This window comes from Haliotis rufescens, unplaced genomic scaffold (assembly GCF_023055435.1).
Source record: "Haliotis rufescens isolate VD_foot unplaced genomic scaffold, xgHalRufe1.0.p SCAF_2, whole genome shotgun sequence".
In the NCBI taxonomy this organism is placed as follows: Eukaryota; Metazoa; Mollusca; class Gastropoda; order Lepetellida; family Haliotidae; genus Haliotis; species Haliotis rufescens.
The window spans coordinates 74,638,238-74,656,580 of record NW_025963890.1 but is presented as its reverse complement, the minus strand read 5'-3'; the positions used below and the strand labels follow the sequence as shown (position 1 = coordinate 74,656,580).

Here is an 18,343-nt window from a genome sequence, read left to right as displayed (position 1 = left end):
CACATGCATAGTCGCCTCTTACGACACGCATAGTCGCTTCTTATGACAAGCAGAGTTGCCTCCTACGATAAGCATAGTCGCTTCTTACAAGTATAGTCGCCTCTTGTAGGTTATGAAAATATGTAATATTATAAACAAATAAAAATTAAGGATTTGAACATGTTGAATTTCAACGAGAAATGATGAGAGTATTTCCTGGTGGAAGTCACATTGACAAGCTGGTCGGTCAGTGTTGAAGCTAGCCTGATATTCCATGCATGCTAACAAGTGCAGGTATTTACTGTTTAAATAACATGAACGCTATCCTACCCATCAACCCATATCAAATGATTGTATGGCTGAATAAATATTAAGATGTTTGAAAGGACTAATGGATTTCTGGTTCTGGACCTGGTTTCTTATGCTGCTAGGCTTGTGTAAATGTTGTGCATGCTTTGTGCATGCTCTGTGCATGATGCAGGTGTCACTCTGAATGCACACAGGGGGCTGTTATATAGATGTATTGTCATCTTGGATGTTTGTCTACAATTTGTGTTTACATTTCCGTGTCCCATATAATGTAATGCATACAAGTCGTTCTGCCGATCGTTATCGACATCAGGAACATTAGGCAGTGTTAGCCTGAGAGGAATAAGGACATTATATGTGCTGCTGTTCTCGCTGTGTAAGAGGAGTTTTTGAAGTTGTGTAGGCAAATTACCTTCATCTTTCTTTTTAAAATGGGGCCCACAGGTAGCCCAGTCGTTTAACATGTCTAAGGCGCCGCGATTCGCTGTGCAGAGTTGCGTCCCTTGGGCATGCCAGAATCCCGGTTCGCCCCGATTATGTTTCTAGGTTTTTCAGCACCATATCTGTGCTCGTGGGTTTTATCAAAGTGGTAAACATCCTGCATCACTTTGGGCTTTCCTCCCACTTTAACTTGACACGCCGTGATATAACTGGAATACTGTAAAAGCGGCATTTAACATAACTCACTCACTCACTCACTTTTTTTAAGGTGACTGATTTTCTATATACTTATCCATCTACCCATCTATCTATCTAAATGGCATATGTCCATCAGCCCACCATATTGAGACATATCTGCCCCCCCCCCTGCTGACTGGGACCTAATCTTGTGAGAGTGTTGCAGGTATGATTGAGGTGAAGCTCCACGAGGACAGTGATGGATACATCAAGCTGATTGGCTACCCACTACAGAAGAACCAAAATCACCGCAACTCCTGTTCCCCCACGTCCAGTGAGAGTGACTCGGAGATGTCAGGAGCCGCTGTATCAATACCCTTGTCAAACAGACTGGAACAAACTAAGTGAGTTGTCTCCCTTCATCTGTGGACAAGTTCAAACATACAAGTTGAATTTTAGAACCATGATGAGATGAAAATTCCAATAGTCATCACAGATAAGATAAAACCAAAATGATGCGTGCTGGATGCAATACATACAACAAGGCAGCAATAGAAACTAACATTTTTAGTCCACTAATCCTTATAATGATAACATATAGCAAAACCCTTAAAAATGGCAAATTTCTACTAGTCCTTAGGATACCTTAACTATTGGGCAGTTTGGCAAGGACTACAGGACTAGTGCCAATTTCTAACGCTGCAAGGGTGTTTCCATTTGAAGATGGCGAGCTCATACAACATTGTCGGAAATTATTGATGAAATTTGTTATAAACGTATTCATTTTGAGATTATGGTTAAATAGCAATGACATGCTATTATCTGATCTAGAGTTGATCTAAATGCTTCTCCAGACATAATAAAGATAACATGCACCTGCGAAGATCCGGGTCAGAATAGGTCTTCAGCAAGTGACAGCAGCAAATGCTTGCCATAAAAGGTGACTAACAGGATCAGTGGGTCCGGCTCGCTGACTTGGTTGATGCATGTCATTGTATCCCAATTGCGTGGGTAGATACTCATGATGTCAATCACTTGATAGTCAGGTCCAGATTTACAAGCCGCCGTCATATAGCTGGAATATTGCAGTGTGCGGTGTTAAACAAGAAACAAACAAAGATAGGATGTGTTTGTAATACTATCACCACACAGGATACTGGAGTGACAGCTTGTTGTCTGCAACTCTAAGACCTTTTAGCATGTTGACCTACACCCATTCAATAATTGCATGCCAGGGATGCGTTTAGTTGTTGATAAGGAATTGAAGTCAGTGTCTACTAATTCCTGAGGGCGGTCGGGTAGCCTAGTGGTTAAAGTGTTCGTTTCCCGACATGGGTACAATGTGTGAAGCCCATTTCTGGTGGCCCCCGCCGTGATATTGCTGGAATATTGCTAAAAGCGGCGTAAAACCATACTCACTCACTCACTCACTAATTTCTGTAAAATCCTGGGGCCCCGTTTTGCGAAGCTCTCATAGTGTTGCGACTTTCATCTGATCATAAGTTTGTGTTAAGGTATAGGAGGAATGACAGCCATAGTGTTATGATTGATTTGTCATGTTTGTGAGACGGAGCCCGAGTGGTTATCAAGTTCCTCCTCTGATTATGCTAATGTCCACATCAATATTTACCCCGTGAGGATCCCGGGTTACATTTGGTTCCCCGCAGCCCATGCTGGGCGTAAGAGGCTACCAAATAGATCAGGTGGTCAGGCTTGGTGACTTGAATGTCGACGTACCCCAATGGTGTGATCACAATATCAATCACTGGTTTGTCTGGCCCAGACTTGATTATTTACAGGCCACATGCATAGAGCTGGAATATTGCCGAGTGTGGTGTTCAACAGGAAACACAAACAAACACAACATGAGTAGGCTGCTTGCCTGTACCCAATGCTTGTTGCAGGTGACAAGGGAAGGGGATTGGTTGGTCATACTCACACCTGAATGTGTATTGGATGGCTTACCTGTGACCTGGCTTGTCATCTAGCCCGATGGTGGGGAGTGCTACTCACAATATACCTGGTTTGTGTGGTCCATAAGCGCTTACTTTACTGGCCACCATGATATTGTTTTTTTTCCATTTAGATTTCCACTGAGTATTTTGTAACAATACTTGACTAGTGAATTTACACATAACTTCTAGGTAGACCTAGAAATAATTGCTATGATAATATTGCATTCAAAGGATTGTTTGATATGCATGTTGACTGAATATTTTTGAGGTTGGGCAAGTGAAAAGCACAGCTTGAGCTTTGGATCGGTTAAGGGAGAGTCCATTTCCACTTGGAGGAATTGGTGGTGTAGGCATTGAAGGTGCTTCAGTTGTGCAGAGTTGCATCCCCTTTCCAGAATCTGAAGGTCATGGGTGTGACCTAAACATTAAGACCTTCAAAACCTGCATCATCTATTTTTCTCCCGCGTAATGCTGACATATATTACTGATACACTGTTGAAACTATTTAGGTGTTTCCAACTCTGTTCTGTGTGATGTTGATGTTGATGTGATGTTGATGTGATGTAGATGTGATGTTGATGTGATGTAGATGTGATGTTGATGTGATGTTGATGTGATGTTGATGTGATGTAGATGTGATGTTGATGTGATGTAGATGTCATGTTGATGTCATGTTGATGTGATGTTGATGTGATGTTGATGTGTGGTGGAACTGTTACAGAAGCAGCATGAAGCTGCTGCGTAGCGGGAGTATCGAGGTCAGCACCAGGACGGACAAGACCTACTTCACACCCGACGTCGGCAGTGGCGGCAAGGCTCGCAACAACAAGGCCTCTCTGAATCCCTGGAGCCTGAAATGCCACAAGGAGCAGGTGGCTCGCATGAGGCAGGACCGACATGACCCAGATCAGTCCAGTATCCTTCATGGCAGTGTTATCTTCATGGCATAAAGATAAGCCATTATAAATTTTTGTATTCCCGCATATTCTCACAATCCTCACTTTTATTATCTGTACCTTTTCTCCTAATACCTTTTTGCCATATATCTCCCACTTTTAGTTGCGATCGTTCGGCCATTGCATTCATCTACGTTGCCAAGCTAAATCTGTGGGGAACAACTCACTGGACACTTCCCTTTAAAAAATAACGTTGTCCAATCTATGATGTCATCAAGTTGCGAGCGCATGTTCGAATCTGATATCATGATAGAACAAAGTTTTATCGTAAAATAAACCACGCTTCCTTCTTCATTGTTCTTTGATTTATCACGTAGCTTTCTTATATATTTTCATAAACTGCCCGTGCCGCTGCCAAATCCCTACTAAATCCCTGCTAAATCCCTGCTAAATGCCTAGCCAGGTTAGTGTCCCCAAGTCCCTGCACTGCAGGTGATGAGGTGGTCCCTTATCTGGTTACTTGATGTATTCACCATTTCAAAGTCCTAACAAGCTAGTCATGCCACCTGTTGACAGTTACCATACACAGATGCGGGGGCATGGGTGGCCCAGTCGTCTAAGGCGCCGCGATCCGTGCTTTGGGTTGCACCAAAGTGGTAAATGTCTGAGACCTGCATCACTTTGGGCTTTCCTCCTGCATTAAGCTGACACGCCGTGATATAACTGGAATACTGTTAAAAGCGGCGTTAAACTCACTCACTCACTCACTCTCACTCACTCACTCACTCACTCACTCACTCACTCACTCATACACAGATGCCTTGAAAAGTGTGTTTGGAAAATATAAAATATACAACAATAAAATGCTTCCCATAACATTCTTGAAAAATGTCTAAAATGGAATAATTAATATTATTTTTTGAAATGTTTGATGGTCATCACATAGAAGTTGATGGATGACAAAGTACGCACAACTTATAGATAACAATGTCTTTATTTTACTGTAACGGTGACACATCTGTAGGGATTCCTATACCGTTTTTAAGCAAGAACAACAGTATAAGGATCTATACCGAAACATAGCCTTTACAGAAAAATAAAGAAGTTGTTTTCTGTCAATTGTGTCATGTCAGGGGGTCAGGGTCCCTGGGGTCAGGTCGCACCGGCTTAGGGTGGTGCTTGGCTTGGCTTTACACCGGCTTAGGGTGGTGCTTGGCTTGGCTTTACACCGGCTTAGGGTAGTGCTTGGCTTTACACCGGCTTAGGGTGGTGCTTGGCTTGGCTTTACACCGGCTTAGGGTAGTGCTTGGCTTGGCTTTACACCAGCTTAGGGTGGTGCTTGGCTTGGCTTAACATGGTAACCATGCTGGTGCTGGATGAGTTTGGGTGTAATATTTTTTGTAGCTGGGAACTTTGGTTTGTGGTGTTCAAAAGAAATTTCATCGAAAGAAAAACGAAATGCATAGTATAGGAAAAGTATGAAAATATACAAATAATTTATTAACCCAAATTCCACCCCAGGAGTCAAATATGATGAAGTGTGTGTGTATGGTGGTTTGGGGGTGGTGGGGGGGGGGGGGGGTGGGGGGGGGTGGGGGTCGTTAGAGAACATATAGGGGGTATATAGTTTTATTTACTGACCAACAACGGGTTCCTGTGGTCCTTTCTGGTGCTGGGATTATTGACCAAAATTTCAGTCACGGGAATGCCTGGTCCAGATCGGCTTCTGTGATAAAAATTTCAATTAAGCATGTATGTCATCCAAACATAATACAATCTTATTCGTTTTAAGATATAATTAATTATTATTTACCAAAAAAATATTATTTCTGACCATTACATATGCAAACATTGGTGATAATTCCAAAGTCACTTAGCCATTTTTCTTAACTTGGCAAGAATTTATCCTACTTGAGAACGTAGCAGCACATTTCAGGTACCCATGTATCTTGGATCTGAAAATGGGGCCACGGCAGCATGGGGACGATGCCACTGCGGAAAAACGGGAAACTCAGGTCAAGAAGTGTGCAGCAACTACATCTGTGTCGCTTGGACTACGAATGTGTGGAATGCAGGTCAGGAGAAATAACTCTTGCATCATCGTCTAAGACCTGCTTTCCTCCCACATTAAGCTGACACGCTGTGATATAACTGGAATACTGTTAAAAGCAGCGTTAAACTCAACTCACTCACTCACTCTTGGTTCCTATGATGAAAAACCTGGGCTGGATTTAAGGAACTTGATTTTACTTGCACCAGGTGCATGTTGACATGAAAACTAAGTTACACCAAGCAAAACCAGGTTACACCCTGGTCCCATAAATTAATCAGAGTTGAAACAGCCCATCTTGCCGTCAGCGTCACACATATATTAATGATGCATTGCTGTAAAATGTAATAGGAACATGTGCACATATTCTTTTAAGTGCCCACAGTTTGCTGGCCTCACGCCTGAGAAAGCATGACAAGTTACACGTACTACAGGATTAATGATGTATGGTGAATAAGCTGTAGAGGTATTGATTGTTTGCGAGGATCAATTTTGTGTGGACAAGTAAGGGTTAGTAATTTGTTGATATGCACTTGGTTGCATTTTCAGTTATAAGATTTCACTTGTGCATGTTTTATTATCCCCTGCCACAAATCTGATTCCGTCCGTCCGTCCGTCCGTCCGTCCGTCCGTCAAATTTCATTTCCGGAGCAGATCTTGAAAACCGTATCATATTTCTTCACCAGACTTGGCACATAGATAGGTCTAGTGGTGAACTGGTGCTTTTTGATAGTTTGGGATGTTTAAAGAAATTATTTTTCGATTTTCCATGGCAAAGACTTTGACTTAGACTGAAAATTGTTGTAGTCGTCGTTTCCGGAGCAGATCTTGAAAACCATACCATATTTCTTAACCAAACGTGGCACATAGATAGGTGCTCCATTGCTCCTAATTGTAATAAAGAAGATGTTCGTCCATATGTCTTATCCTTACTCATTACAAATACAGTTACATATTCTATCATAAACTGCAGATGGCAAAACAACCCCAGTAATAACTTTTTTTAGTGCTGCAATTAGGCCATTTACTAAAAGGCCCAGTTAACATAGTTCACAGGAGCTAATGCATTGCACACAACCGGATATGTCATATTGGCGGGGGATATGAGTATTTCATGCTTGTTATATAACTAAATAGATCTCTGAAAACCCACTGGAAACACTGTGTTCAGCCCATTAACCTTGTATCTTCAGGTGTACCAGCAGACAACAGGCATCTATGTTACCCGGGACAAGTTCTTCGGTCGGACTTTGATGGTGGACACCTTCAAGGACACGCTATATCAGTTCCTACATAATGGACATGCGTTGCGAACATGTGTCATTCAGCCCATCGTCCAGCGTCTAGAAAAACTGTACTTGCAGCTAATGAAACAGCAGACATTCCGGTTCTACTCCAGCTCTCTCCTCATCATGTATGGAGGAGAGGAGGAGGAGACAATATCCCAGGATTCCAGCGAGGAGAACGCCAATGGTGATTCCCCAAGCTGGCAGGAAAACAGCCATCCAGTCATTGAAATCAAAATGATTGATTTTGCACATGCTACTCGCAAAGGATTCTGGGATGACGAGGTGGTGCACAAAGGCCCCGACTCTGGTTACTTGTTTGGTCTGAAGAATCTGATTCAGTTCTTGAAAGACATACAGGAAAAGTATGGTAATGAAGACTCGTCCTAGCCTTATAACATTATGTTTCATGCCATCCCCTCATCGACGTTCTGTCAGCGTCTGTGATCTGTAAAAATAATTCCTTTTTAGGAATATGTACAATCTCAAAATCAGATCTTAGTTCTCGCTACCGCTAAACAAATTTCTGAGGACATCCCAATACAGGTAATGTCATAATGACCTTACATCCTACCGAAAAGAGCGTTGCTTTGACTGACCTATGAAATGACTAACATTAGCCAATCAGAAAGCAGCTTACTTGGGTACTTCCCACGTGCTATGCAACATCTCTTTCGTTCAAATGTTTATCCTATTGAAGTGAAAGATAGATGATTTTGACATGATCGGTCGTACAAGCCGTAACTGTTGTTTGAATACCCCATGCTAACCTTCTTGAGGTTTTAAGATTAGAAAACACTTCCCACTGTCACTTTCGCGATCTGGTAAGCGACGCTCTGATTGGTCGGATGAAAGTTCATTCTGATGTGACCCTTAATGGGATGTCCTCAGATCTTTGTTTAGTGGAAGCAAGAACTAGGATCTGATTATGATGAGATTGGGAATATGTACTTTGTGTTCATAATGAACAGCGTCATAATACTACATCCTGTGGGATGGAAGTGAAGTGTGTTGCCTTATTTCAGCTGCCTAAGAGGAGATGTGTCCCTCACCCTCCTATGTGTCAAAGTGTCGTAGATCAGACAGCCGTCGTGGTTGAATCACATTCCATGAGTGTTGCATGATCGGCCATGTTCAGACATATTCCATCTAGATACCAACTGTCGTCTGTCTTTTGTTATTTGGTTGCAAATTTTCAATTGAGGCCTGAGTCATATACAGTTGATTTTGGACATCACAAAGTTTGATATACATGAGGTAGCGGTTATTGGTTTAATAATGATACCATCTGTCATCTGTACTACTAAAAAATGGTTAAGGACCACCTGATGTTTTCTAGTCTGTCATGGCACAGAAAAGATGGGTGTGGGATGGTCAAATTTTACCATTTGGCAGAGGGAGGGGGGGGGTGGGTGGTGTTGGGGATGAACACATGTTAAATAAAATGGGGGTGAGGGGCGACAAAATATGATACAGTCCTAAGACCAATCCCACATCCCCCCCATCAAAAATGACCTGGCCTAAATATGAAAGAATCACGTGGTCCTTTAGTTCTTTTGAGTAGTATATGTTGTTTTTCAGCATTGACATATGATTACATACTTAAATGTTTAGTGTCCATGTTTTAAGTTGGAGATTTAGTCATATACAATGTATACAGTCAATTTTTGACAAGACAGTAATATATAGCGGATATTGGTATATTCATAGTACCATCTCGTATCTGTCTTTTTGTTGATCAGCATAGGAATATGGTTACATACTTTGATGTTTCGTGTCCGAATTTTAAGTTGTTAATTATATAACATATTATACAGTCAGTTTGGGACATCGCAAAGATGAAATGAATATTGGTTTATGAAGCTAATTCTAATCACCAGCATTTGTGATTTATTTTTTTGTTTATGTCAATAAGGAACTTTGACGTATCAGATTTCAAGGGTCACTTGAGGTTGCATCCATTGTTGACTTTTACTTAATGAAATTGATAATTGAAATATTTCTTACTGCAGACTTCATGTCGTGAAAAGAAGTGTTTGTACCTTGTTACATAACACAGTCTGTGACACTGTTGCAACGTTTTTGACACGTGTGTCACACATTTCTGTCCTCTGAAACGCCATTTTAGTATTTTCCTGATAAGTTGTTGACTGTAAGTACAGTTTTATGTACAATGTTGTGACGAATGATTGCCCTGTTGTGTCGTGGTTGAGGCAGGAAATGTGTCACGGAATGAGTCACGGATCGTGTTACAGGTCACAGAATGTGTCGCGGAATGAGTCGTGAAATGTGTCGCGGAATGAGTCACGGATTGTGTTACTATGTCACAGAATGTGTCGTGGAATGTGTCGCGGAATGAGTAACGAAATATGTCACGGAATGAGTCACAGATCGTGTTACTATGTCACAGAATGTGTCGCAGAATGAGTCACAGATTGTGTTACTATGTCACAGAATGTATTGTGGAATGTGTTGCGGAATGAATCACGGATTGTGTTACTATGTCACAGAATGTGTTGGGAATGTGTCACAGAATATGTCACACTTGACCCAGGGTATTTCTTGATGTCCATACACAGTTGAGGCTGTCTGACCATGAAGCTTTAATGGTTGAGCGACTCCATCAAGTGTGATTCACATGCTACAAATATGGTCATGTCATAATTGGCTGTACTACTGGAACACACTCAGCAGTCCAGTTAGTGATGTGGTTTAGACACATGTATGTATATGTACAGTCTAACATGTTATAATGCCATGCTTTGCCTCATCATGTATTGCCAGAACAATTTCAGGGATAGCTTTTCCTCTACCATGCACCTTGACCATGTTTGCAACCCCCATTGTTACAATAAACCCATTATGAGCCATCCTCCTCCTGTCATGCCCGTTATAATGCCATGGTCATTGTCATGTTGTCATATGCATCCTAATCTCATACTCAATATTATGCCATGACATGGTCCTCAGCTACTAGACAAATAGTGAAATTAGAGAAAGATTTGACCTAGTAAGGTTGTGTTGTTGAATATGCTAGATTGTGCCTATTTTGATATTCAAGACACTTTAAAACAGAATAGTAGCATGATATATCTATGTGAGGGCCGAGAAAGATTTTAAGGTCGGGCATTTCAAGAGTTCCAGATAATAGTAATGGAACACATATCCAAGAACAGTTCTCTTTTGTTATGTACTTATTTATCTCCCTTATCAATATCTAGAATTGTCTTCCTTGTTGTTAACCTTGAATTATCTCGGGGGCGGTCAGGTAGCCTAGTGGTTAAAGCGTTCGCTCGTCACGCCGATTCCCCGACATGGGTACAATGTGTGAAGCCCATTTCTGGTGTCCCCTGCCGTAATATTGCTGGAATATTGCTAAAAGCGGCTTAAAACCATACTCATTTGAATTATCTCCCTTAATCATGTCCTGAATTACTTCCCTTTTTGATATCCAGAGTTATCTTCTTGAAATCATGAGTTATCTCCTTTATTGATTTCCTGAATTATTTCCATTTATGCTAACCTGAGTGATCTCCCTTTCTGATGTCCTAAATTGACTAGTGCATATTTAAATGTACAGTCAAGTCTTGTTAATCCGACAATCAGGTTTATCTGACACTAATGATGGGAACAGATTCAATCAATGCTATTTAGACTCATTAATCCGACACAGTGATCAGCATACTCTGTGGTTATCTGCCCGTGAGTATTCAGTCAGTGGTTTGATGCGAGACGAGTCAGCTGGTAGCTGCATATTACAAAGCTGCAGAGATAGACTTTCCTTAACAATAATTAATTGATGCTTTAAATAAGGAAAACAGTATTAATCACATGCTTAGATTCAATCTCATTAAAATCAGATACAAGTATTCTCGCTATCGCCGGGGACATCCCATTACAGGTCACGTCAGAAGAACCTTTCGTGAACTATGACCGACGAACGTTGGTACTACTTAATTTCATTTATCCGGCATAATCCTATGCAACCAGCCATGTCGGATCAACGGGACTTGACTGTATGTACACCTGCTTGTTGTACCAGTTCTATCTGCACGCCTTTGTTCGTAAGGACTTCCATCATCTTGATACTATTGACCTGATTAAAAAGTTCCTGATTCTTTCAGAGGTTACAGTGGGTTACAGATACACTGGAAACTGCCATTAGGTAGGAGATTGGAAATGATGAGACATACACCATACAATAGTATCATTTGGAAAATGTGGGTGACAAAGGGTTCTTGGGCTTGTTTTCATCATGAAATTTTGATTGTTTGTTGTTGTAAACAAATACGTGTTGTTGTATCATGTACATTGACCTTGATGTGGTGTGGGAGATAGGTCAAACTATTTGTCAGTCACACATAGCAATAATAGGGCAAGGGAACCAGTTTATCATGAATTATACATTGCAGGTTTGGGACTGACCTTTCCATAATCTGAAAGCGTCCTGGATTTTTGTAAGGAAACAAGAGTACCTCTTAGGGTCATACATTTTGTTTCTTAAAGGAAAGAAACAATTTTTATTTTTTCCACAGCACAGACTCTCAGGACACATGGCATGTCCAGCTAACAATTTCTGTAAAACCTGAGGCATTATTTTCGGGAACCAATTATTTTTTTTCAAAAAATTGCAGAATGTCAAATGATTGGACTCTTATCCTGCTTATGGTATTGCATTAGTAGATCATTAACATTGTACATGGTGATCAGGTATATCAGTGTGAAGGTACTATGTAGGATTGGAAAACTGAAACTGGAATATGACCTCCAGCACTGTGCTTGACTGTCCAGTCAGTTATATCTTAATTACATTATGATGAACTCCCAGGCCCATTCGGTGCCAGAGCTTGGTTTGGAGTCCAGTTCAATTAACATACCTGTCGAGTCAGATTAGACTGGTCTGAAACAAATGATATCACAGTAACTTGTCTCACTTTGTCGTTCCGTCTCCAATACAACTGGGTACCCCTGGCAACACCTGGTAGCAGAAGGACTTTTTTCTGATCTGATCTTGTAGCTCACAAAAATGTTTGATGAATTGCTCTGTTTTCAAAGCCATCAAGATGTAGATGGAGACAAAGCAGCTGTATCTTTAGTGCACACGGACTAAGTCAACATAATGGGTTACAGAAGATCTTTGAAATGTTATAAAGGAAAATATTCTCCCCATCCATCAAGGGGCTCTTGTTGTAATACTTAAAACATATTCATTGGATTGCCAGATACAGATACTTTAGCTCACGCCTCAGACATGTTAGAGCATCCTATTGATGTAGACCCCTGTATGTATACTTATACTTATCTCTCTTACCCATTCTACACAATAGTTGATGTAGCACTTCTATTCAGGTCTGGGATATTCACATGACTTAATCTGCACAAAATGTCTCATTTCTCAATCTTGAAGGTTTTGTAGGTTATATTAAACTGTTACTGGAAATGTTCTTCCTGAAAACTTGTGAAGTGTGACATTATCTGAATGCATATAAAGTGCTCTGTCATTGTGTGTGTGCATTGTGAGATGTGATGTTTGGCTCTTGCGAGTGTATCATATGATGGTGTGTGTTTGAATAGGATGCATGTTCTGTGTGTGTGTGTGTGTGAGTGAGAGAGAGATAGTGTGTGTGTGTGTGAGAGAGAGTGATAATGTGTGTTTGAGAGAGAGTGATTGTGTGTGTGTGTGTGTGTGTGTGTGTGTGTGTGTGTGTGTGTGTGTGTGTGTGTGTGTGTGTGTGTGTGTGTGTGCGTTTGAGAAAAATGTGTGTTACTCTCTGTGTGATAGTGTGTGTTTTGGGATATGTGTGATAGCGTGTGTTTGAGAAGGATGTGTGTTACTCTCAGTGTGTGATAGTGTGTGTTTAAGGATATGTGTGATAGTGTGTTTTTGAGAAGGATGTGTGTTACTCTCAGTGTGTGATAGTGTGTGTTTAAGGATATGTGTGATAGTGTGTTTTTGAGAAGGATGTGTGTTACTCTCAGTGTGTGATAGTGTGTGTTTAAGGATATGTGTGATAGTGTGTTTTTGAGAAGGATGTTTGTTACTCTCAGTGTGTGATAGTGTGTTTTTGAGAAGGAAATGTGTTGCTCTGGAAAGGTGCGTGCGTGTGTGCGTGCGTGATGTGACAACATGTCTGTGAGAGGAAGTGATGCTGTCAGTGTATGGGTCTGTATTGTGTGGTGATGTGTGTATGTTGCTATGAGATTGTTGGTGTGTTCGCAAGGATCTATGTGTGCACGGGTAGGTAAAAATGTGTGGTATCATCTTGACTGTATATAACGAGCAACTCACTCTGTAGGTACGTGCAATATGCAGCGGAATATAGAGCTGCCAACATACAGTTTACACAGGGTCAGCATGACACGCTAAATGAGAAAACTGACCCGCCCTCACCCCAGGCTGACAATAGTCGGACATCTGGCACTCTGACAGACCTGGAGTCCTATACAACTGTTCATTTCTGACATGTAATTATTACGGAGACCTCAATGTGTGGTTGCTATGGTGATGTATCGTTAGTCTTCTTGTAGTGTTGCCCAGAAATGGTATTACATGGCAATAACTTCCTTATGTTGTCCATGTGGTCACAGATGTTGGTGAAATTATTTTCTGTAGTCCTCAATGAGAATTGTGACAATTGTTCCATTGTTTACATTGTTTCTGAAGAGCCCCATAGCAACATGATGTCATCCATATTTCATGTTGTCATGACAGTTATATTTGATGTTGTTCCAACAGTAGAGTAACCATGGTGACAGAGCTGATATCTCCATCTGACATCAGGAAACATACATTTTTATACATTTTCTCAGAAAAGGACCATTGGTTATATAAAAATAACCTTTTCACCACTAATTATTTTCCTTGTGAATTAAGTTCAAAATTTCTTCACTTGCGACAGATAATCTGTAATTCTAATAGCTCAATGCCGAGAAGGCAAGACATGTTCAAGTGTGGACACCATTGCAGTTAGCCTTGGTAGTCCTGGGCCCTGTTTCATTAAACTCGTGTAACATTTGTAGCCCCTTAATATTGACAAGGTTTTTCGACTAAGGTCTATGATCATTATCATAGCTAGGGGGAACTTTCCGGCCATGGAAAGGCATGCTGTATGTCATGTTATAAAACAGGAAAGCCAGCGATCTAATGATTTACAACTGTTTGGGAGGTAAATGCTACATGTTTTTGTCGTAACTTAATGCTTTTGGTTTATATTGTTAAAAGTCTCATGGAATGGAGAGTAAGCCTTACAAGAATGTTACAGTGAAAGTTAAGAGACGTCAGGCTTACGAGACATTCATGAGTTTAGGCCTGATGCTAGTGATATCATGCTTCATTTCGGATTTATTGTTAGGCATTGCCAAGAAAAGATTCCTAAATTGACAATCAGATGGAGGTCAAGGCCATCTATGAGACATGTGCTAAACCCAACTCACTCACTCACTCACTCACCCACTCCGTGCTATGGCCTGTATTCATTGAGTGAAGGTGTGCAATCAAATCCGATGTTGATCTTGCAAAGGGAAGTGGCTGACATATATTTTAATCAAGAAGAATGCTGTCATCTCTTTTTCACATGGAAGGTGGTCAGTCCCACCCCTAGTTGGCCATCCCCATCCCCAGTTCCCTGCTGGCTGTGGGGAGTGTAAACATATTGTTACAGGAGATTTAAAATATAATCATGTCATTTTACTGTTAAAATATTGAATATGGGTTTGTATCATTAAAGAAGAGTACCCACAACGTCAATCGTGATTATCATGAAACATTGACATGCATTATGGAGACTCCCACCAGTCTATGATATGTTCATAACCCTCTTGCAGAAAGTCTGCATAGTGCAAAGACTATTGGTTCTGGACCAAGGGCTGTTGAAAGTCGTGTTAAGTAATGGTGTCAGCAATTTTTGTTTGTGAAACAGGGCTTAGGCCATTCATTGTTGTTGAGGTTTAAACTAGTTTTGTGTCGAATTGAGATGCTTGTGTCTATGTACATGACCTCATTTGGGTAATTATTTTTTTTCAAGATCATAACTCTTGACTTAGGACATTGAAGAACATGATCCAAACTTAGCTATTACCTCTTTAAGGCTACAGGTGGGGAAGGCCTTTGCTTGAAGGTACCATGGGATATGTTGGCTGAATCCATTGCTGGGGAAGGCCTTTGCTTGAAGGTACCATGGGATATGCTGGCTGGATCCATTGCTGGGGAAGGCCTTTGCTTGAAGGTACCATGGGATATGTTGGCTGGATCCATTGCTGGGGAAGGCCTTTGCTTGAAGGTACCATGGGATATGTTGGCTGGATCCATTGCTGGGGAAGGCCTTTGCTTGAAGGTACCATGGGATATTTTGTCACCTTGTTGAGATAGCGCCATTGTCCTTGTCATAACTGAATGCAAAATTAATGAAGAATTGTAAATGTGTAAAGTTTTGATACGATTGTATAGTGACACTCCTAGTGTGTATAACTGCTAGTATTTTGTGTATGTATATATCCATTGTCTGGAAAACTAGTTATTATCTGTGACATTATGTCCAGGATATATACAATGTCTGTGACCTTAATTATTGACTCGAGCTGAACCACTATCTGTGAGATTCCAGTGGAATAGAGTATTATAAGCTGAAGTCAGTACTCTAAATTTGAAACAATGGTTTAAGGTTTTGATTGCACATTTTATTTCAGCTATGGTCACATAATCTCCGTGAAGTAATAAGGTGTATAATTTTTAACTTTTGATAGAGAAGTTTGTTTAACGTTTTCGTGCATTCTCAATTGAGGATGGAGATGAAGGGGATGTGCACTGGGATGACTGCATCATTGGTTAGTGTTGACCTGATTACAGTTCACAATCTTTTGAAGGTATTCCAAGTACTGTAAATCCTCAAACAGCTCGCAGGACCTAGCCATACTTTACAAACCTTTACTCTTGACCTCTTGGGGGCAGTCGGTTAGCCTAGTGGTTAAAGTGTTAGCTCAACACACCAAAGACCCGGGGTTCGAATCCTGACATGGATACAATGTGTGGAGCCCATTTCTGGTGTTCCCCGCCGTGATATTGCTGGAATGTTGCTAAAAGTGGCGTACTCACACACTCTTGACTTGTTACCAAAGTTTCACCAGAGTGGTAAATGTCTAGGACCTCTTCGCCTTGTGATTTAACTGAAGTTCTTTTCAAAATTACATTAAACCAAATTTGCACACACTTTACTTGTTACCTTAATGAGAAAGTTCCAGACCGTTGCCATTTTAAGCATTAAGCTGACACTACGTGATATCTCTGTAATCCTAAAAGTGGCGTTAAACCCAAGTCACTTACTCACTCAGTATAACTGCAGTTTAAGATCAGGGGGCGGTCGGGTAGCCTAGTGATTAAAGTGTTCGCTCGTCACGCCGAAGACCTTGTTCGATTCCCTTCATGGGTACAATGTGGGAAGCCAATTTCTGGTGTCCCCCGCCATGATATTGCTGGAATATTGCTAAAAGCGGCGTAAAACCATACTCACTCACTCACTCACTCACTATGGCTTCTCTGATCATTAATCACAGGTTTATGGTATGTAGGATACAGTTAGTATTGGTATTCACAAAATGGTTAGTAGACCTACTACCTATCCACACAATGGGACAAATTAATGTCCCATTATGATTTGTGCTGGAACATATTTGCATGTATTATTGATTATTCATTTAAGACGGATGTTTGTCCGTGTTTGTTAATGTGATTTTCATATGCCATATGTAGATGATCTCTATGTCATATTGGACTCGCATTATAACATTATCTAGGTTCTTTTCATGAATTATTCATGATTATATGATTGAAACAGCATCACTGTTAATATTGGTGAGCCCTTGAACAAATGTATGTTCCAAATGTTTGTGTGATTTATTGCTGGTCGGAAGTCTGTATCATATTTTGCTACGGGTTGCGTCCTCTGCGTGTGAAGGCCGTCTCTCAGTGATCATATTCACAATTGCTGTCAGATATTATTTTTGTCTTGTCAACTCATCACCTTCATCTATCTGAGGATGTGACTATGATGATAAATGTTTTGAGAAGGAACATGTCAATATTGAATATAGTGTATATTTTTAAATGCACATTTTTTATTTTTAAATTTTTAATGTATTAGATGTATTAGAAATAAATATCTTGTACAACTGTTCTATAATGCTGGGTGTTACATGAGCATTAATTAGGACACCATCCCTTAAAACGTTTTTTTGTTTCTCGTTATTTAAAATGAGAAAAATTAGTGCAATGACTATTTTTCCTTTTGTGTTGTTAGAATGCAAATTTATGTTCACTTGTTATAGATATATGTGTAGACCTGCCAGTGTAAGTGTACAGAGTTAACTGCACTTGTGTACAAAAATAATTTTAATAAGGAAAAATAGCCAGACCAGAAATGAGAAATTTTTGTGGGCCCAAGCACCATTATGACCTTTGCTTGTAATTGTGTCGGTGCGTGAAGGACTGCGATCTTCATAGTGAGTCGTATAGGTAACGTAGTTGATGCTAGCTGCCATTGTCCCTAGAGGCCTTCTGATGGGCTCGCAGGACCGAGGCAAGTGTTCTTGTTTACAATTATTTTATGAGACATGATCAGTGTATGAGTGAGGATATCTGTTCTCTTTGCATAAATTAAAATTACTCTGATATGACTTGATTTCTTTGTCATCATTCAATACGTTTAGTTCTTCGATGACTGCTTTATTGGTGTATTGGATAGAGTGTCTGCCCAGAGAGCACTAGCCCAGTGGTTCAGTCCTTCGCCACATCATACTGAAACATCATTCGTGACCAACTCGTGCCATTCTGGGCCGAATTGAGAGGTGAGTGGTGACGAATGACTGAAATACATTGAAGATGGACAAATATACACCTATCAGATCTCTCCGTTCTGACAACGAACTTCTGCTTAAAATCCCAGCAGTGAGATTGAAATCATTTGGTCAGAGATCTTACAAGTTCTTGGCCACTACACTATGGAACCAACTGCCGCTAGAACTGAGACTGTCGCCCACCCTTCCATCTTTCAAGAGTGGACTGAAAACACACCTGTTCCATAACTACTACGGCCTCACATGAACTGTGTACATTATATCAGGCCTGTTTTATAATCTCTGTAGTGCAATGAGCATCCACTTGTGAATGGAAGTTGGCACAGTACAAATGTTCTTCTTCTTCGTCTTCTTCTTCTGGTACTTGTTGGGGCGGTCGGGTAGCCTAGTGGTTTAAAGCGT

The 18,343-nt window shown here is 40.7% G+C and overlaps 1 protein-coding gene across 7 annotated transcripts in view; it reads left to right on the top strand.

The window, feature by feature from the left end:
• LOC124133262 (inositol hexakisphosphate kinase 1-like) overlaps positions 1 to 17,761 on the top strand; it is a 63,176-nt gene extending 45,415 nt beyond the window's left edge. For 5 of the 7 annotated variants that reach the window (XM_046497612.2, XM_046497610.2, XM_046497613.2 and 2 more), the window contains exons 3-6: positions 1,133 to 1,310; positions 3,583 to 3,776; positions 5,657 to 5,832; positions 7,001 to 17,761. In XM_046497612.2, coding sequence (XP_046353568.1) covers positions 1,133 to 1,310; positions 3,583 to 3,776; positions 5,657 to 5,832; positions 7,001 to 7,483 — 1,031 coding nt within the window. In that variant the 3' untranslated portion in view covers positions 7,484 to 17,761. The remainder of the gene's footprint in view (positions 1 to 1,132; positions 1,311 to 3,582; positions 3,777 to 5,656; positions 5,833 to 7,000) is intronic. The other 2 variants (XR_007222360.1, XR_006860902.2) reach the window with 2 other exon arrangements.
• The last annotated feature ends 582 nt before the right edge of the window (positions 17,762 to 18,343 follow it).